Raw genomic sequence first — 21845 nt, 5'->3', positions numbered from 1 at the left:
AAGAGATCTCAGTAGCTATTTCCATCCAAAGTTGTGAATTTAACTTGGAATACTGCATAAAACATTTGCGAATAAAGCCCAGTTTCCATCCAAACCAAAATTCCAATTCCATTCCAACAAAATCGTCACTTGCTGGGAAATTGGAGAAAAATATCTGTAATAAAAATAGAACTTGCTGCTCTTTTTTCATACATCATAAATGACTTGCATCAGAACATGCAGACGAAAAGCAATAAACACTGTCATGTTATCTTGCTTTCAAATGCCTGATGTTCGCAAACGCAATCGTGCGAGACAGTTCTGAGAGGGAATTATACCCAACCATTTTAATGACAGAATTTAGCTTAGGCATTCCAGAATGACCAAACATTGGAGATGCTGTGCAATGAAATTGGTCCATTTGTTAGTTTAGTTTTATGCACATCTTGGTGTTTCAATTCAGTTTTTTATGCGATAACCCCAAATTTGCATAACAATTAGTGGATGGAAACATAGCTAATATCTCAAACTGTGCTCAAATTTGTCAAGAAGTCAAACTAGGAGATTTCAATATAAACAATTCTCATCAAACATTGGCTTCTAAGACCAAATAATCTAAGATATACTATCTACATTCATCTGCATCACACACAAACCTGCTTTTGTAAACATTCAAGCCAACATTCAAAGTTCGTTTAGATTAACTTTCCTTTTTATTTATTGTTATCATTGTTCCTGAAGTATGAATGTCTTAAATGGTGCACACTGAGGATGGTTTAGGACATCAAATAACATCAGATCAAAGCAAGTACGCAGCCACAGATACAGGATTTATGTGTGTATGTATGTGACTGTTGCTGTTGACTTGAAACAAGCTCTCAATTCCATGCGTTCTCGTGTTCTGAAATGCGTCAGAATGCGATTTATAATGCAATGCAAGAATGCTTTGCATTCTCAGTGTTACCACAGGGGGTGTGTTATAGTGGACATTGCCTTGTTAAATTTCTAAGGTCACGTTCTCTGCAAGTCTGTTGTTATAATAATGGTCAAAACAGATGGAAGCTCTGCCAACAGAAAGTTTTTGGAAAGACATGCTGAAATGCAAAGTGAAACCATGTGTGAGGGAGTTGAAAGATTTAAAAATATACGTTTAATAAGAAAAAATAACTTTAATTTTTAAGTTTAAAAGCAAGAAATACGTTTAAAGAACATTTGCACACAAATGTGCACATATAAACATTTAAAGGAATCTGTGACATCTTGTAGGGCGTGTAAAAGTAATGGTATAACAATAGTAAAAACATATTACATTCTTATTACCAGGGAATTCCCCAAATGTTATCGCCTGAAGATACTTGTAAAGGTTATGCCACATGAATAGGAAGCATGTTCAAAAAGTTCATAACCTCTTTCAATATTATCTCTCATCACTATTTTTGTTTCTTCAAAGAACTGGGACGGTCATTCTGAGAAAAAAAAAAATAATAATAATAATAAAATAAAATAAAAATGACATCCTGATAAAGATCAGGGAGTATTGAATATTTTGAGCTGTGGGTAATATTTCAGTCAGAGATGAACGTGGGGCTGAACCTGTAAAATATACTGTTATATTAAAATTTATGTCTCCATTGTTTATGTTTTAAATCATACAAGAGAATTCATGAAAACAGGAAAAGCAAAACTAATGATTGAATCTCCCGAGAGGCGAAAACAATTTGTGAACTGCATAAACATTCAATGCCCTTGTAGTGTCATGAGATGTTTTTATGATCTTACAGGTCATGTCGTAAGGTTAAGCATACAACACAAAGAGTACTAAACTAAAATGTTCACATTCATTTTAAAAATAAATGAATTAATACTTCTTATAGAATCCAAGACAAATATCAAACATTTGAGATCACTCACTCAAAATTCATGAACAACATGTTTGCATAAGACAGCAAGCACACATTACTCTCTTTGTTGTTGTTGTTGTCATGGTTTGTAACAACAGCTGGTGCAGTTCAACAAAAGACCACAAATTTTGAAAAGTCTGTTGTATAGGTATACAAAGCTGCTGGCTATAGACTGTGGTTTTTAATTTGGTAAATCAGAATTACAATGAGAGTCAGCTCATGATCTTTGTCCAAGATAAGGCCCACAAACCTACATCTTCCTGTGTACTGGCAAACTCACGCACAGAAATGCACTTTGGACACCCTTTTTCAAACACAAGTAATATTTCAAATGAATCCTTCCTCTTTGTTGCAGTTAATTAAAACTGTTTTTAATTTTAAAAGTTCTTAATTCAACCACTGCAATCAGCTCATGATCCATGAGTATGGTGAAAGGATGTGAGAGAGAAAAGGAATAGAAAATAGCCGTTGTGACGCAAAACCACCTCATGGAAGAAGAGTTTACAACTGTGACTATGAGTACTTATCAGGATCAACTAAACGCTGGATTTTAATGAATAGTAAAATACATCCAAGAGTTTTACAGGCCGGCCTGTCATTGACTTTACACTTTCAAGCCCCTAAACTTAACACTGAACAAAATAAAGTGTTAGCAGATATTAAGCAGACAGTCTCACAATACTCTGATGACTTATAGTTGACATGTAGTTGCAAAGTTACTTATAGTTAGTAGAATGTCTTAATCTTTTATTCAAATCTTTTGTTTTGAATCAGTGGTTTGGATCGCGTGTCAAACTGCCAAACTGCTGAAATCACGTGACTTTGGCACTCCGAGTCACTGATTCGAAAAGATTCAAAAGATTTGAAGCAGTGTTTTGAAATCGGCCATCACTAGATATCGTTGAAAAGTCGTTATTTTGTTTTTTTTGGCACACAAAAAGTATTCTCGTCGCTTCATAACATTAAGGTTGAACCACTGTAGTTACATGAACTGTTTTAAATATATCTTCAGTAGCTTTCTGGGCATCTGAAAGTGTTAATTATCTTGCTGGCTATGGAGGCCTCACTGAGCCATCGGATTTTATCAAAAATATCTTAATTTGTGTTCTGAAGATGAACAAAGGTCTTACAGGTGTGGAACGACATGAGTAATAAATATTTTCATTTTTGGGTGAACTAACCCTTTAACATATAACAATGGCAGCGGCAGCTAGAGTAAAATCAATCACGTAACCTATTAGATTTTAAATAACTTACCCAAACAGCAAACAATTCTAGCCATAAAGCTTTAGCTTCTTGATTGATGCTGTCATCATCCAGTGGTATCTATCTCTTATAATAGCTTTCAAAAGCTTTGGCTTTCTGCACAAAATTAAGCTCTGGTGTAGGTCTTCCTTTGCCGATTAACTCCAGCTTTTCTTAAAAAGTTAATCTCGAAAACGACATGGATAATAAATTAGCAACAACAATATCCTCATCATAAATGTTGCTTGTGGTTTCCATAGTGAATAGCGCTAGCCGTTTTATCAGCCGTTTTTTTTCTCTGATCGAGTTCCACCAAAGACTATAGAATAACACAAGACGTGTCACTCGTATTGTTTTGAATGGGAGAAAGTGCAATGCGCAATATGGCGGAATAAGTCCCGCCTTCTAAATAAGAGCCAATCGCCGAAAAAGTCATCCCGTCACTGCAGTGCCCGTTAGAAGCTCCGGTTCCTATAGAAACAGTCAGACGCGCGTTTCCTAGACATGCACTTAGGACTGCACATGCGCATTAGATTGATCCAGCCTGAAAAATACCGTTTTTTGTCATGATTTGAGCATTTAGAAACTAAATTTATGAGACAGTTGTTGTCAGATTTCTTTTTTTTTTTTTCTTTTTTTTTTTTTTCATTGGTGATTCCCCATTCAAAGAGATAGGAGCTGCACTTGCATGCCCTAGAGGCATTTCAAAGATGGCCGCCGAGTGAAATGACTTGACTTAAGGGACTTTGGTTCCCCACAGCGGGCAGAACGTGTCATAAACCTACTGATAACAAGCCAAACCCATTAAAAGTGACGATATGATTGGTCAGTTTTCCAGTCAATTGAAATTCATCTCTCATTGACTTGCTATGGCTTGGCACAGCTGGACCACCAATCACAGGGCTGAAAGCATTAGGTGGAAACATCCTAATATGGAGAAAACGAACGTCAACACAACACAACTCAAACTGAATAGGCAGATTTGAAGGGTTTATTTCCTAAAAAGATTTAGATGTTTATTGTCAAATTATAAATTCCTAAAATAACATTAGAACTGATGATCAGTTTTACGTTTTAAAGTTTATAAATATTATTTTTTAATAGTTTAGGCCCTCTCTGGGGGCCTAGAGGGCCCTGACGGTTCCCCACTGGAAAAAATAGACTGGAAAATGTAATTTGTTTATGTTGCTCAATTCAGACTCGCAGGTCTCTGGAGTTTTGAAGAAGTTCAGCTCAACAAACACAATGTGCCTCATTAAAATAAATTTATACAGACTCAAGTGACCTGGAGTTTGTCGTTTGTTTGGTTGGCTCTGGGTTTGGGAGATTCTGAGCATTCGGTCATTAACAAGAGCCACAACACCACAAGCAACTATTTGAAAATCCCATTCAGTCAGAATACAATATAATAATGCTCACTTTGTGATTCTTTCAGCTGGGGTAGGACAGGAAACATCTTTTGACAATCTGGCCATTAATCACAGTTAAGCCCTTTGGCATGAATTTGTGTTGATGTTCCTTTTTTTTTTTTTTTTACATGAAACTGACATCTGTCGTACTGCAAATAGTTTTTTTCATCAAATAAATGCTAAATAAATTGTTTTATTTACTCAGTTAGGAAGTTCCAACAACTCACAAAGTTCATGAACACAGCAGGTGAGCTGGATCAATGCTTTTGTTTGAGTTCAAACAAGCCTACATTGAAAATGGTTTTATGTCTTTCAGTCCCACTTCCCCTCTTCCCAGCATGCAATGGGGCATGAATAATTATGGTTGCAGTGTTGGGATATTTTACATTTTCCTGTACAGTACATTTCTTTTTGGAAACATGGGATAAAGTTCATAATACCAAATAGCTTAAATGTAAAGGACAACAATTTTCAAAGAATTTGCATGGCACATTTTAAATCATTAAATTAAATTCAGTCAAGAAATAATTAAATTAATTCAACTAAAAACCTTGCTTTTATTTTATTAAGTTCTACGTACACCTTACGTTTTACATTGTATGATCTGAATATGATCTTGTTTCTCTTTTCTTAATTATATAAGACTTTAATTAATGTTAGGAACAAGACCAAAAGAAGACAGATGAGCTCATGGTAACTAATACCGGTGGCATTTTAATTATTGATTATTAAGAAAATGGCTGGTTTGAAGACCTGAAGAGACAGACAGGAAAGCCCAAACCAATTCAGCCATGCAGCACTATTCATTTCTCAGTGTATTATGGCTTGTGGTGCACTGACAACCACTGATGCATGAATCTGTGGTGACGGCATCATTGACTTGAGCTCATCAAACTCTCTCCATCAGTTACTTACATGACCAAAACTGCAATCAAAAGCTTCCTGTGGAATATAGGAACTCCTAAATAAGACTTTATGTTGGAGGGGCTGCTTACAAAGTAATCCAAGAGTTGGTTTGGCTATTAAATATAGACCTTTTCCCAAAGGAGACTTGAGCATTTTCTTTGGGTCGCCTTTCCCACAAAGGTTTCAATCAATTTCGTTTCGGTTTGAGTAATACTGTATATCGCTGGGCCTGCATGCGTTCAATGGTTCCATGGTTCCATCTCAGGCCTGATTGAATATCTACGATAATGTGGGTTTCATATGACACTTTTTGGTGTGCTTGAGCATGCTGATATTATTTGATTTCTATTTCTTAATTAGTTTGAAAGGTCACTGCAGCGAGTCTCAGGTATCATCGTGTTCTTCACCGACTCCAGGTCAGCATCTCTGGAGACTTGGTAATGTACAAGCTTACCTCACTATTGATCCCAGTATTGATCAGTGCTTTCATGGCGGTTATTACTTCCTTCAGCTCAGATAATCAAAATACAAAGAGACTTCAAAGATGGTAAGATCAGTAATTAGCAAAAGTGGGACCTCCAGTGATTAATTCCATCACTTTAAATGCTTCAACAACAAATGTTCAAGAACAACAAACAGCCCAGAAATGTAAACCACAGCAACTTCATGTTAAAAGGAATATTACAGGGTCTGTACAAGTTAAGCGCAATCATCAGCATGTGTGGCATAATGATAATTACCACAAAAAAGGCTCATCCCTCATTTCCTTAAATTCTAGGTTACAGTGTTCACAATAAAAGTGAAGGGGGCCAATTTTTGGAGGATGTAGAAGCAGAAATGTGAAGTGTATAATTTTTAATAAATACAAAAAGCACTTACATCATTTATTTAGTTAAAAATATGCGTATGGGTCAATGACGTGACGGGTCATTTTTTTGTCCAAAGGCCTTAATAATAATAAAAAACAAAGATATGACATCTAAAGTATGTAAGGTAGTACAACTAGATCTTTTTTATTGAATCCAAAAGGTTTTAATTATATTTTGCTACATATAAAGGTATTTTGAATATTTTTAAGTGTCAAAAGGTCATTCAGTTTAACCGTCCAAAGGCCAATACAGCCATTTCATTTGGGATTAAAATATCTTAAAATGTAATAAATGTATATATTTTTATTATGACATGATTTTATAACATCATATATCAACATAGTGCAAAATGGTATTAAAATTATGTGTAGAAGTCATTGCTTTGTTATGAGAAAGAATGTCCGGAAAAATGAATTTCATTGATGTCATTCGGAGTAACCAATATAAAGGGACCATTTTGGATCAAGTCATGTGGTCAATATCATGTGACAGGATGTGACATCATTCAGACACCTGCATAGGACCACATGGTCATGAAGCAAAGTAACTAACTCTCTCTTAACTATTTGAAAAAATTCATGTTTTCACTTGCTCATACGCATGTCCCAAAACATCAGGTCATTCGGTACAACCACTATAAAACATAAATGTTGTAATATTTGAAAAACTTGTACTAAATATAACATGTTTAATTGTTCTTTTGCTAGCTAGCTAGATATCAGCCTGTTAGCACTGTTTGAAAATATTGTCATTCAGTATAACCAAAAGTGTCATTCGGTAAAACTGAAATTTTAGTTAAACCGAATGACTTTTTTGGTGACAAATTTTGTAAATCTTGTAAAAAATGACAAAAGCAGTGTTAATTGATTATAAAAACCACATAATCTCATTGTTAACACTTAATAAAACTTCAAAATTAAATATATCTCCACTATGTTTTTTTACACCTTATTCGTCAATGACCCGTATTATATGTTCTCATCATTTTTACACTCACCTTAGGATTCTAGGCACAACGCAACACCAAAACCCTTATTGTAAATATTGGGAATAAACATGAGATATTTTGTTAAGGTCAACATGACACTTGATGTCATGTTGAATTTCCCTTGTTCAATACAAGTTAAGCTCAATTGACAGCACTTGAGGCATGATGTTGATTAAACACAAAAAAATAATTTCCACTTGTCCCTATTTTCTTTAAAATAGGGTTACAGTAGCTGTTTCCATCCACATATTTTTTTTTTTTGCAAATATTGCATAAAAAATGCTGGATGGAAATGTCAAAATGTGCATAAGTAGAATGTGCAAGTAAGTGCTAAATTAAGGCAGATCATATCTGATAACAAGACGGGCAAATTATGATGGAAACACATTTACTGAATATATTCCTCGATGTGCAACTCAAATGACTGCCTCAACAGAGGATGGAAATGGATATTTGGACTAACCAGCAGACCAAATTGCACGGCATCTCAAATATTGTTTTAGTCATTCTAAAATGACTGAGCCAAAGTCTGTCATCAAAAGTGATTTGGTATAATGACCTTCCAAGATAACATGACAGCATTTGTAAATGTGTTTCATCTGTGCACTTTAAGTAATTTATTATGTAGAAAAAAAGAGTCAGAGTGACTTTCCAGGTTGCAGCACCTTCCATTTTTATTATTGATACTTTGCGCCAGTTTCCCTGTTATAGACTGTGCTATATTCGCAAATGTTTTTTGCAATATTTCAAATTTCTGCATAAGATAAATTTGCAACTTTGGATGGAAACATAGCAAGTGAGGTACTTACAACGGAAGGGAATGAGTTCATTATAAGTGTGTCACTGCAGTGGAAATTAATTTTTGTGGAGATCAACATTATGCCTTAAGTGGTGTCGATTGAGCTTAACCTGCATTGATCCAGGAATGTTTCTTTAAGGTCAACGTGAGATCAAAATTGATTCTATTTACTTTCTTAAAGGGATAGTTCACCCAAAAATGAAAATTCTGTCATCATTTACTCACCCTCAAGTTGTTTCAAACCTGTATGAATTTCTTTCTTCTGCTGAACACAAAAGAAGATATTTTGAAGAATGTTGGTAACCGAACAGTTGATGTCCCCCATTGACTTCCATAGTATTTTTTTTCCATTCTATGGAAGTCAGTGGGAACCAGCAACTGTTCGGTTACCCATGTTCTTCAAAATATAGCAGAAGAAAGAAATTTCTACAAGTTTGGAACAACTTGAGGGTGAGTAAATGATGAAAGAATTTCCATTTTTGGGTGAACTGTCCCTTTAAAATATCAAACGTGTAAGTTTATTTACAAGCCAACTTGTGTCCTACCCAAAAACGGTCATAATACGCTTGCAGACACATTCTTGATCGGTACACAGTTCAAGAAAGATAGATTAAGCACATAGCCTAATATTTAATAAAATAAAAGTAGATTCTTTTCTCATAAAAGGAAGGGAAATTAAAGTCACTCTGTATATTAAAACGTACAATTATTTCAGCCAGAACTGAAGTTTCAGGTCTCTCCTGGGGGGGTAAAACTTATTAGATGAAGGTCAAACAGAGAACTCAAACAAACGCAGTGGGTCTGTTTAACTTTGTGACATTTCTGCACACAATAAGACTAATGAGACACACAGTAACGCAATAAGACTGATGACTGCAATAGATGTAAACGACAAAAATGGAATGTAATAGCCTAAACCTTATAAACAGGTGGCAGATTACAGTTACACTGAATTAACAGTGCTGAAATATGGCGAGCAAATGCAATTCAAGGTTAACATCTACTGTATCTCTATTGAGCAAACACTTACGCCTGACAGCAGTCGTACAATAAATTAAATTCAGATGACAGAGTGATTAAAGGTAGCATGTCATTTCCTGCTCTGTGTGGTGCGATATATATCACCCACTTTGGCAAATACCCAATGCCATGACTAGGTTTTTGTTGAAACTCTCATGTTAAAGTCACACTTGGGTGTTTCTTCTACTATGGGATCTTTTGGCCCTGTGCACTTTTAAACTCTCTAAAAACACACTCTTCACACCCTCAGTAGTTCAATTTATCTGCTAACAATGTCTGACCATTAATGCATGAGTTTATATACATTTTTTGAAAAGTTTAAACATTAAAACAAACTTTATTTTATTTTGGGAAATGGCTCCTTTGATTTGCTGAGCCTAATTTCATAGCTAGACTCTTATGTATTCTTCAAAATACACAAAAGTGAATATTTTTTCACACATTTTGCATAAATTGTTGAAACTACAGCTTGATTCAAAATGACACACAATCAAAATATTCTATACTAACTTTACTAACTAGTAAAAAAAGATAGTTTTGGCTGGAAATGATGCCACAATTGAGGGACAGTCATAATTAATGAAAAACACTTAGTAAATGTGTTAAAATACTTTTTAAAAATTTAATAATTTATATTTTAAATATTTTCATATTTCTAGATAAAAAAAAACTATAAAATCTTTGCATAAAAGACAGTAAAATTAAATGATGAAGGCAGCTTCATGTAACAATTAGAAAAAAAAGTTGAAATCTTTTAGTTTAAATACAAATCAACCCCTGAAATATAAGTGTATATCTGCAGTTGAAAAAACACCCACATATGCAGTTTTACACATTCTGATACATAATAATCCTATAAATATGATCATATAGAAACTGGCCCTTGTCTTTTTCTCAGAGAAAAAACATGAACCATGTCTATTCCAATATTGTGACATAGTTCCTTCCTCCTCTACCTCCTTCTGCATACAGCCTCTCTCACAGGACCAGCTGTACCCTGTACCTGTTCAGAATGGAGACGTGCCTTACAGTTTAATATTACAAAGGTAATATATGACATTTGGGTGGGTGTAAATGCTCATGATTCTGAGTCTGTGTGTATGGAAAGAATATCACAATGGTTTGGTTATGTAAACTATTTGCTTTGGATAAAGTATCTAGTGTTTATTTCCAGGCGACAAACAGAGCATCTCATGGGACAAAGGGAATACCATTAGTGTCATCTGTCATCCTTTAATATATTGCAGAGATGGCATGCTGGCGTGTACAATATGGCGAGGAGAGGTCATGACAAATATGCAAAAAAAAAAAAAAAAGAGATCCAGATTATTTATATATATATATATATATACACACATATGGGTCAATGGCATGACAGGTCATTTTTTTTATCCAAAGGCCTTAATAATAATAAAAAATAAAGATACAACATCCTTTTTATTTAACTTTTTATTGACTTTTATTGAATCCAAAAGGTTTTAATTATATTTTGCTACATATAAAGGTATTTTAAAGATTTTGTCAAAAGGTCATTAGGTTTAACCATCCAAAGGCCAATACAGCCATTTCATTTGTGATTAAAGTATCTCAAAATGTAATAAATGTATATATTTTTTATTCTGGCATGATTTTATAACATCAGATATCAACATAGTAAAAAATGCTATTAAAATTATGTGTAAAAGTCGTCGCTTTGTTATGAGAAAGAATGTCTGGAAAAATACATTTCATTGATGTCATTCGGAGTAACCAATATCATGTGACATGTTCCGCGCGTCAGTTTGAATGAACAAATGATGGCGTCATTGGGAAGACTAATTCAAAGGTAAGTAAACAGATCACCCAGTTAGATATCACCGCTTTATGTCACAAAATCAAACTTGAAATGGACTGAAAACATGATTTTTAGTGCAATCAGCTTGGTGAAATTAAAAATACATCTTCGTGTCTGTGGCAGACGGTGTTTACGGAGCATGACTGATGATCCAAAATAGCCTAAGTTCACTATTAAAAATAAAAACATCAATACACAAATAAAATATATTGTTTAAATTGTTACAGCCTTTAGTTATTATTTTGGAATGAATGTAGAAATGCTTAAAACACTAACTTGATGAGATTGACTTGGTTTTGATAAATAGAACATTTATTACAATACATTTTTATTGTAAAATTACAAAATAGAATTGTATTTGGTTTCTTTTTTTCTTTTTTGATGTAATGTTCATTTAACAAGGAAGATGTGTCAATGTTAAGAGTAATGCACATGAATTTACATTTGATTCATAAAAAATTAAAAAATGTGCCTCTTCATTTCAGAACACCACTGCACGCCACTGATTATATATATACACACACACACACACACACACGTATGTATGTATGTATGTATGTATGTATGTATAATGAACATATTTAATCATATACCCTAACCCAAAATCTTCCATATCACTAATTAAAATACAAAACATTAGACAATTATTCTTAAAAAGATTTAGATCCACAATTTTACACTTGTTTAAGTGATTTTAGTATGTTCAAAAACAGAACTGATCTCAGAACTGAACTGATCTACTCAGAAAAACACTACCAATCTATTTTAACCTGTTAGAGGAAAAAACAAGGACAGTCTAATCCAGTCTTCCAGGGTTGTCAAGTTTAGAACGCGTGTCTAAATTAAAAGCTAACAATGACAAAGTGGTAAAATAACACATCAACTGGCATTTGGGATTACAATCCAAAAATAATAGCCTTTGTTATGTAACACACGTTCCAGCTCCCCCGCAGCACGTACACGCCCAGTGAACGCAACACACAACTCAAAGACTACAACTACACCTCACCTACAGCTCACTGAATGGGTTGAAGAAGGAAAACATGTGCCTTTTTCACCAAGGCTGGCTGATTTGTAAAATGCAGACTTCTTGTTTAGTAAATCACGTAAATAATCTCGGAAGTATGTGTTAGCAGGAGGCAATTTAAAGGCGAATTATTTTATTTTTTTAACTGATCTTAGACTAAACAACTGTGAATAATTTGCCACCAAATTGCAAAGACAGTCTCCATGACCTTTTAGAGTAGGATCATTTGTTTTAAGAGCAATTACAGTGCAAGCAGGGCTATTTCCAGTATATCGCATCTGTTTAAAAGGATGACAAGGGTTGGGAAAGATCACAAAAATCCAGCTAGACCAGCAGGAATTCCATGTTGGTCCAGGCTGGTTTTTGCAGTTTTGAACTGGTTCCAGCATGTAAATACTTTATTATGGGTTTTTCATCAGAGGGAACAGTCACCAGACATCATTTTCAATGAGTTGCTGATTTTCAGCACCACATGTGACATAGTTAGATTGTGGGTGATGCCACAAAAGTTGAGCAAAGCTCAATTTTAATGTAAATTTTATGTAAATGAGCAGCAACATAAGACACTGACTAGACCAATGTGATCCCCCGTCTGGTGGCAGGATAGCAACACCAACTAGAAGCCAACAGCAAAGCGACTCACTGAAAGGTCCCAATATGGGATCTCCCAATCAGGACTCTTGGAAGTCACTTGACCAATCAATTACAAGACCAGAACTAACTGTTGTAAAATCTCATCAATATTGATTCTGATCCTCATCTTAAAGGGTTAGTTCACCCAAAAATGAAATTTCTGTCATTAATTACTCACCCTCATGTTGTTCCAAATGTGTAAGACCTTCGTTCATCTTCAGAACACAAATTAAGATATTTTTGATGAAATCCGAGAGGTATCTGAGCCACACATAGGCAGCAATGACATTGCACCTTTCAAGGCCCAGAAAGGTAGCAAAGACATTGTTAAAATAGTCAACGTGACTGCAGTGGTTCAAACTTAATGTTATAAAGTGAGAGAATACTTTTTGTGTGCAAAAACAAAACAAAAATAATGACTTTATTCAACAATTTTTTCTCTTCCCTGTCATTCTCAGTTTACGTTGTAGACACTTCCAGGTTCTACTTCCAGGTTCTTCCCTCTCTAATGACAGGGAAATAAAGAAATTGTTGAATAAAGTCATTATTTTTGTTTTGTTTTTGTGCACAAAAAGTATTCTCTCGCTTTATAACATTAAATTTGAAACACTGTAGTCACATGGACTATTTTAGCGATGTCTTTGCTACCTTTTGGGGCCTTGAAAGGTGCAATGATGTTGCTGACAATGTGTGGTTCAGATACCTCTCGGATTTTATCAAAAATATCTTAATTTGTGTTCCGAAGATGATTGAAGGTCTTGTGGGTGTGGAACGACATGAGGGTGAGCAGTGTTGGGTGTAACGCGTTACTTAGTAATTACTGTACTTAGTAATTACTGTAATTAAATTACTTATCCACTGAAAAAGTAAAGTAAGGGATTATTGTTCATTTTTAGGTAATTTAATTACAGTTACTTATAATGTACTTGCATTACATACTGTAAATTAGTTCAACAGTTCTGTTTAAATCAATATTGAATTTAAAATCTAAATTTGGCGTCTAAAGGTAAAAGTGAACACGGCCACTTTAAAATCGTTAGCTGTAGTGCAGTTGCGCGTGAGTAGTCGCTGTCTGAAGATGTCGGCAGAAGCGAGTGGCTGTTTTGCATAATGGAAATATTCCAATTACTTCACTTTTTTGACACAGGTAGGCAAGAACATTACGGTAAAATGTAAGCGATGTCCTAGGGAGAAAAAAACTACTCGCGCGCTCTCTGAGAGACTGTTTTCAGTCAGCGCGAACCATAGCTGCCTCTCGCGAGTGTCAGGTTTTCGCGGTTTATTACACATATACGTTCAAATACACACACAGTTATATCAATATGCCCGTATTCGCGTTGGTTATGTGAATGTGAACAACATGTGTAACAGCATATTGTCTCCGTCCATTAGGTCTTAGTGACAGTAGCCTTTAAAACATGCTACTGTCTACTATTGGCTGTCTGTATTATAAATGATAATCAAACAACAAAAGAAAAGCTTTAATAAGGATTAATCTATATTTAATTTATACAGTTATGACTATGCAGAGTTATTTTATATTTGATTATTCAATTTCTGTGGTATTTTTACTTACTACTATTAGACCTACCTGAAAAATATATAGCATTTTTTTTCTTTCTTTTTTTTGTATTTACCGTGGTACCAACTTTGGTATCGAGTATTGTGCACTTTTAGTGGTATCGGTACCAACTACTAGATTTTTGGTATTGTGACATACCTATTTGTTACTAAAAAAATGTAAGTATTATAGTATGTTTTAATAAATCTAAAATGTTTTAAAAAGCTATAAAAGGCTAAACTATTCCATGTTTGACTCATATTTAAATTATTAAAAGAGTTTCCTTTCTATTGTCTATCCGGTCAAGGTTTATAGGGATTTTAAGAATTAGTAATGAGTTGAATTACTTATTGAGTAATTAAATTACTTTTCAGACAGAGTAATTAGAAAAGTATTTTAAATACAACATTGATAATGTGTTTAGTAATTAGGAATTAATTACTTTTTTGAAGTAACTTACCCAACACTGAGGGTGAGTAATAAATGACAGAAATTTTTTATTTGTTGGTGGACTAACCATTTAAGTAAACAGACTGGAAAACATTGTACTAGAACATTTCAGAGTGATACAAAACAATAGAAAATGTCTGGTACTCACAGTCAGTGGCAAGGAGCAAATGACGAAGATGAAGGTCATGCAGGCCAGAAGAAGTAAATGGTCCATTTCCTCCTCTCCCTGTCCAAACCAGGTGCTCAGCCTCCTCTTGCGTCCAGCCGACACCACCGAACCCCGACGTGTCAGCTGGCTCCGGTGCATGCGGCAGAGGCTGACGATGACCGAACCATTGCACAAGAACACTACAGCGATGAGCAGTGCCATGAAGAAGGAGTAGGACAGCGAAAAGGTCAGCGTTCTCCTCTCCTCATCCTCACTCTCTCCTTCTGCCTCCATCTTGATAAAACACCACGTTCCTGGGCAGTACTGCTTGTGCCGCCCGTATCCGAAGAAAGGCAGCAAGCAGAATGCGAAGGTAAAGAGATAGATGAGGAAGAGGATGATCTTAGCGAAGCTGCGCCGTACGTGTTTGGAGTAGAAATACGGGTGACTGATGGCGAGGCACCGCTCCACTGCCATAGCGCAGAGTATGAACATAGAGGCCAGGCCGAAGAACGTCATGGCGAAGGCGAAGAGTTCGCACAGCCGCTGATCTCCCGTCAGACCCACCAGAGATGTGCTCTGGGCATAGCAAACGAAAACCGGTGGACTGAGTAAACACGTTCCCAGAAGATCTGTCAGAGCCAGACCTGTCACGAGAATGCAGAAGACTGAGGACTTCGTTCGACGCTCCTTCTGGTGGACACCCAGTATAGCCAAAGCCATGAGGTTGCCAACCACCCCGGCGATGAACATCACAGTGCTCGTCACTGGATTCCCATTCACATCGATTCTGGTGATGTTCTCGCATGACTTGTTTGAAAGCATGTTCAGACGGACACTGAGCCCGGACACAGGGATCGGGCAATGGCAACTTTGTCTATCGTGAAAGACTTGCAGTTCCTTTTCTTTGAGGATCTGTAAAAAATAGAAAGTATTTCTTCACAATCAGTACGTCTCATGCTAGATCCCACCCATAGTTGCTTAAGAACCCCATGAAATAGGCTGATAAGCTTTTTTATTCCTGTGTTGATGTACTTCTTGCTGAAACAGGACATTGTGGCAGAATATATCTAATGGTTTGTTGTTTTTAAATAGCCAGTAGGCTTTTGTTTATATCACAACCATGAATCATGGTTATCGTTTGCTATTGATTGTTAGTGGACAAACATTTGCATATTCAAATCTTTTTTTTTCATATGACTGAATAAACCTCAGCACATTCTGTTACAAAAATAAAATCCATTTTAACAGTCATCTCAGGTGGAAATAGATCCTTAAGGTATAACAAATGCACTATTTTAATTTAAAAAGGCCTATTGTATGCAGTGATTATCTACATTATATATATATATATATTTTTTTTTTTTTGTTGTTGTTGTATGTGAAGTACAGTGACGTGCAAATGTCTGAGGGGGAAAAAAAGGATTTTTTCATTTAAGCCTGGAGGTAAAAACATTGTTTTGATTCTGTACTATTTCTAGATTACTAATAAAGATATGCAAATCTTTGATATTAAACTCGGTCAGGTGTATTTGTTTCAACTGAAGCATAAGATTCTCAAATCATGCTGGAGAACATGATCATCAGGTTTTGGGCAAACAAGCTGAAGAAAGAGGGACAAACCAAAACACTAACAGAATCTAAAATAACGTCAGTTTTTCAAAGCAACTTTTCACTCAAACTGCTATGCTTACATGTGATTTCAGACTTTTGAAGTCCAATGTACAAATGTATGTCTTACAGACCCAAATGAGTGCATTTGTATATTAAGCGTTTGTCATGTTTTATGTATCAGAGTTTATTACAGATGTTCCTTTGCTGGACAAGTGTGTCATACTCAAATAAATTCACAACAACTAAGTTGTCATGGCAATAAAGCATCAATCTTAAATCACCAGTCGGTACGCACCTGTCCGCGGACTGTCCATCACTGCTGCGCGCGGCCATTCCTCCCAACCACTTCACGCAGTATATGTAGTATTTCTGCCACTCCGAACATAATATTTCAAAGCGACGTCGATATCTTCAGTAGACCTTTCTCTTTTAATTCATAAACGGCTAGTTTAGTTATTAGTCTATCTGGTTCTGGCCAACCAGCGAAATTATAACGCGCAAAATAATTTCAGACTAGAGTTCATTACGCCTAAAACCAAACAAAACTCTAAGAAAAACGTTGACTCTCTTCATTCCTCCCGCTCGTTGTGAAGGTTGACTAGTAAGACTACTTATACGACTTCCCTCCTGCGGTAGAGAAAGTAGCCGTGAGAAAAAAATAGGAGGAGCATCTGACAGCTTCACGGCTTCTCACTTTTATTCAGCGCGAGTTGATCTGCGTGACACATGCGTTGTTGACTGACTTACAGACCAAACGATGACGAAAAATAAACATCGAAAAATAAACTGAAACATTAATACAGAATTAATACAAATTAATTAATGAAATCTCTGTCTGTCTGTGTCATATGAGTTGCTATATAATTCTCTGGAGATTAAAAAAATTATTGATGCATATTAGCATACTGGTTGTACACATATGATTTTATCAAGAGACTAAAGAATAAAAAGGTCTTTGTGGTACTTTCCTAACTGCTTTAATGGACCTGCGCTTGCTCTGTTGTGCAAAAGCAGATCCTCAGAAATAACTGTGGTCGCGGTCTGAAATAAAATGAACTATATCAAACTCACATACTTTCCATAATTGTCTGCATGTTCTACCATAAGCAGCATGCAGTCTGTATTATCATCCATTAATGCAAATGAGAACCACTCTCAATTCTGAAACTGTTTGGGTGCTTCTGTTGTGGCTTAGCAGGTGTGTGTGTGTGTGTGTGTGTGTGTGTATATGTTTGTGTGAATATACTGTATTTTATATTGCCTGGGACATTGATTGTTGCCGTCCATCATCATGCATTATGAATATTTGAAAAGTACACTGAAGCCATGAGAAATAACCACACAGCACTTTTGTACAGGAATCAGATAAAATTCTTTCCCTTCAGACTTAATGGCCTGTGTTATCAATCCATTCCAAACACTTACATGTGTCTCTGTTTACAGTTTTCCTGAGAATATTGGTATCATATTCTCTTGACTATGCTGATGTCGCCTTCAGATGCAAAGCAGGAAATTATCACAGACATACATTTGCGTGCTAAAGTGTATTCATGCATTATCAGAAAAACAAATATTAGATTCAGCATCCCATGTGAAAAAGAAGTGTGCTTATTATTAAATGTGCATAGTGTGCTTCAAATCTATATTTAGTATAGTCTATTTTTAAAAAAAAATCTGTGCTTGCAGGTAATACTCCCTGGAGTTTTATCTCCAAGAGTTTTCCATCGATGGGTCAGAAGGTTTAGAAATTTTAGGAGACGACTTGAATCAGCGCAGAATGTATTTCCTGAATGTCGTCGACTGCTCCCTTGCCTCTCTGAGGCCCTGTCCCAAATGGCACCCTAAACACTCATGCTCTTCCTACGAGGCCGCACTTTCATGACGTAACGCCGCTATGACTGTCGGGATCACCCCCTGGTGGCTGGCTGCAGTATAGGTCCTAAACCCCGCCCTCTCCATGTAACCGAATGGGATGCGAGCCAAACTAAAAAATCTAATTACATTTCAAATCATTTTTCTGTCATTTTAGGTAGTTCTCATCACACAAACATATGTCCAAGTGTTAGATTTCCCAATAAGTTTAGTTTTAGTTAGTTATTTGATGGTATAAAAAGGGGTGTAATGTCATGATTGACAGCTGTGCTTGCGATGGTGTCTGCTGGAGTGGGAGCGGGAGTGTGGACGGGACCTTGATGCCACGGCTCCACCTCTGGAACACTACTACACAGACTCTTGCTCCGATCGGCGTAATCGGCAAAAACCGTTGCTGTGATATTTTGGCTCGAGATGTGCTGTCCATCTTTTTTGTACAGTCTATGGTCTCAACGGAGGTACCAAAGAGTCCAGAGGGCAAGACCAGAGGATCAAGGAGGAAAGTTTTCTCCCTGTCCTTGATGTCTGACAGATTTAACCACAGATTCCTCTCCATGACCACCATCACCACCATTGAATGACCTATGGCAGCGGCCATCTTTTTGGTTGGACGGAGGGCTATGTCTGTGGTGCGGGGCAGTTCTGCGACGCCTCAGGAGACAATCCCTGCCCATTTATTCATGTAATTTGAATGATGAAATGGAAATGTACAAGCAAAATATGGATTTTCCAGGATTTCACAACATCAGTGTGAAGTTCTGGAAGGAAGGGAAGGCTCATTGGGAAGGGACAATCTCTTGACCTGCCAGGAATCGGTCGTCTAGTCTGCCATAAGCCTGTTTTTCACATGGCACCATGTCAGAGAATGCAGGCTTGACTCCCGTTGCATGTTCATACAGACAGTATTCAAGACACTACTGTAAGTTGCTGTGTAAATGGGACGCTTTGAGAAACGTAGCTATTGTCAAATTTCCACTTCGAAAGGGAACTTAAGTTCTAATATAAATTTAAACTATAATACATTTTCATTTAATTGTAAATAACATGCAATCAAGTGTCCGAAAACATTTGGTTCGCACTTTAAGTATTTCTGTAGTACATACTCTTTTTAAAAGTACCATTAATGTATACAAAAATATGTTATGCAAAGAATACACACTGACTTCCTGATGAGCAATTTCTGAATTAATGTGGTGTGAAAAACAAAGGTGCAACCCACATGCAGGAGAAAAACAAAAATCTGGTCATAGAGAGGCCTCTTATGACTGTATCAAGGCATATTAGGGGTAAGGGAAGGGTCAACAGTGTAAATATAGATGTAATTAAAGAAATTAATTATGCAGGTATTTCTTAAATATACGTACAATGTAAAAACATGTATGTACATAATAAGTGCACTGTATCAAATGATTAATTTAGATGTTGGTACATAGTAAAGACACTAAATATAAAGTGGGACCATGAATAAATCTGCTTAAATCTCGTTTTCTTGTTACCTATTAAGAATACATTTGAAAATATGTACTTTTCAAGTTTACAACGTCTGTTCAAACACATCTGTTTAGATAAATCATACGTGTCTATCAGCCTGAGTCACTTTCAGGTGCTGATTTCACATTGCCTTTTGCTGCATGTACCTCTCTTTTGTCTGTTTAAACCCGACAGACTTGTGGCTGGAATTTCGTCTCGTCATACTCAAAACACTGCAGTTCAGATGACTACTATTGCCAGACTGCTCTTAGCAAAGCACACACACAGTTTGAGTGGTTATGAATGATCTCTGAGGAATTTGCAGTGAGTACACGGTACATTAATCAAACACATTTTATTAGGAAAGCATTAAAAGTTTTCAGGTGGAAATAAGAATGATGATTAATTCAGACAGACTACATCATCGTCTTCTTTGCATTCACTTAGCTCACTCTACCAGAGCGTGCTTCATAAACTAAAACACTGTGGGCATTTTAAATAAACAGAAGAGCAGCAGTCAGCATATTGTGTCTCATGACTCTGGAAGCTCTGATAGGATCCTGGGAATCATTAAATATTACAATAAATAATCCATTCATTCTTAAGTGTAGCCAAAACTGTTGCTCAATCTCACGCTATATCACTATCAATCTCTTCGGGGTGTTTGTTTAAGCCAGTGGTCTCAAGCTCAGCTCCTGGAGGGCCACTGTCCTGCAGAGTTTAACTCCAACCAACTCCAGCTCACCTCTACATCAGTATTATTCACCTATCATTTCCTTCTGATACGTTTTGTGTAGGGTTAGGCTTAGCGGGAGGGATATGGTTAGGACTAAATTTTTAGACAGGAATGTAGTCCCCTTTGTGTAGTTCAACAAAATATGTTGACTCAAAAACGCATCTAACTCAGCAAAATGAGGATGACCTATTTAATCTTTGAAGATCTTACTGAATTTTGGCTTGCACTTCTGTAAACTGAAGCTGAATGTTTTTTCCTATGTAACGCGTCAGTCATGGACCCACAGTGCAGTAAACGCATTAGTTGAGAGTTTTTTTTCCTCAAGAAAATCTGCCATGTACTATTCCTTATATATATCCAAAACAATCTATATTGAATCGAAATCGAATCGAATTGCAAGCTTGTGAATCGAAATCAAATCAAATTTTAAATTTGTGTCAATACCCAGCCCTAGAATACAGGGCAGGGTTTTACTTTAGCGCTCCTCCTCTCCATCTCTCGCTCATAGCAGACTAACGGTTGGAGGGGAGTGGTTTAAGCGTTTTCAACCCAAGCCGTCAAACTGACGTCATCAGAGAAGGAACGCCATTCCAGACCGGAAGTAACTTTTCAGATTTTGATTAAAGATTACCACGACAAACGATTTTTTTTTCTGTGTATTAACTTGCACGGATGAATTGTTCACCACAAGACTAGCAACAAGCGCTAACAAAGTAAATAGGATCAATTTTGATTTCATAATGACTTTAAGTCCTGTAAGGACTTGTTTGTTCAGAACATCCCACAGATGCTCGATTGGATCGAGATCTGGAGAATTTGTTGGCCAAGTCAACACCTCAAATTGTTGTGCTCCTCAAACCATGCTCCCATTTCCATGAAAGGGTGTACATGGTCTGCAACAATGCTTAGGTAGGTGGTATGTGTCAAAGTAACATCCACATGGATGGCAGGACCCAAAGGTTTGGGCAAAGAACATTGCCCAAAGCATCGCACTGCCTCCACCGGCTTGCCTTCTTCCCATAGTGCATCCTAGTGCCATATGTTGCCCAGGTAAGCGACACACACGCACCCGGCCATTCACGTGATGTTAAAGAACGTGATTCATCAGATCAGGCCACCTTCTTCCATTGCTCCGTGGTCCAGTTCTGATGCTCACGTGCCTACTGTTGGTGCTTTCGGCAGTAGACAGGGGTCAGCATGGGCACCCTGGCTGGCGGCTATGCAGCCCCATACGCAACAAACTGCAATGTACTGTGTATTCTGACACCTTTCTATCAGAACCAGCATTAACTTCTTGAGCAATTTGAGCTACAGTAGCTCGTCTGTTGGATCGGATGACACGGGCCAGCCTATGCTCCTCATGTGCATCAATGAGCCTTGGCCG

The 21845-nt window shown here is 36.5% G+C and overlaps 1 protein-coding gene across 1 annotated transcript in view; it reads right to left on the bottom strand.

Moving 5' to 3' along the window:
* ptgir (prostaglandin I2 receptor) overlaps positions 1 to 17003 on the bottom strand; it is a 37241-nt gene extending 20238 nt beyond the window's left edge. Inside the window, exons 1-2 of the mRNA XM_051863472.1 lie at positions 16679 to 17003; positions 14770 to 15684 (exon numbers count right to left, since the gene is read on the bottom strand). Coding sequence (XP_051719432.1) covers positions 14770 to 15594 — 825 coding nt within the window. The 5' untranslated portion in view covers positions 15595 to 15684; positions 16679 to 17003. The remainder of the gene's footprint in view (positions 1 to 14769; positions 15685 to 16678) is intronic.
* Positions 17004 to 21845: the final 4842 nt, after the last annotated feature.

The sequence above is a fragment of the Ctenopharyngodon idella genome, chromosome 15 (genome assembly GCF_019924925.1).
Source record: "Ctenopharyngodon idella isolate HZGC_01 chromosome 15, HZGC01, whole genome shotgun sequence".
In the NCBI taxonomy this organism is placed as follows: domain Eukaryota; kingdom Metazoa; phylum Chordata; class Actinopteri; order Cypriniformes; family Xenocyprididae; genus Ctenopharyngodon; species Ctenopharyngodon idella.
This window is presented reverse-complemented; position numbering and strand designations above follow the sequence as displayed.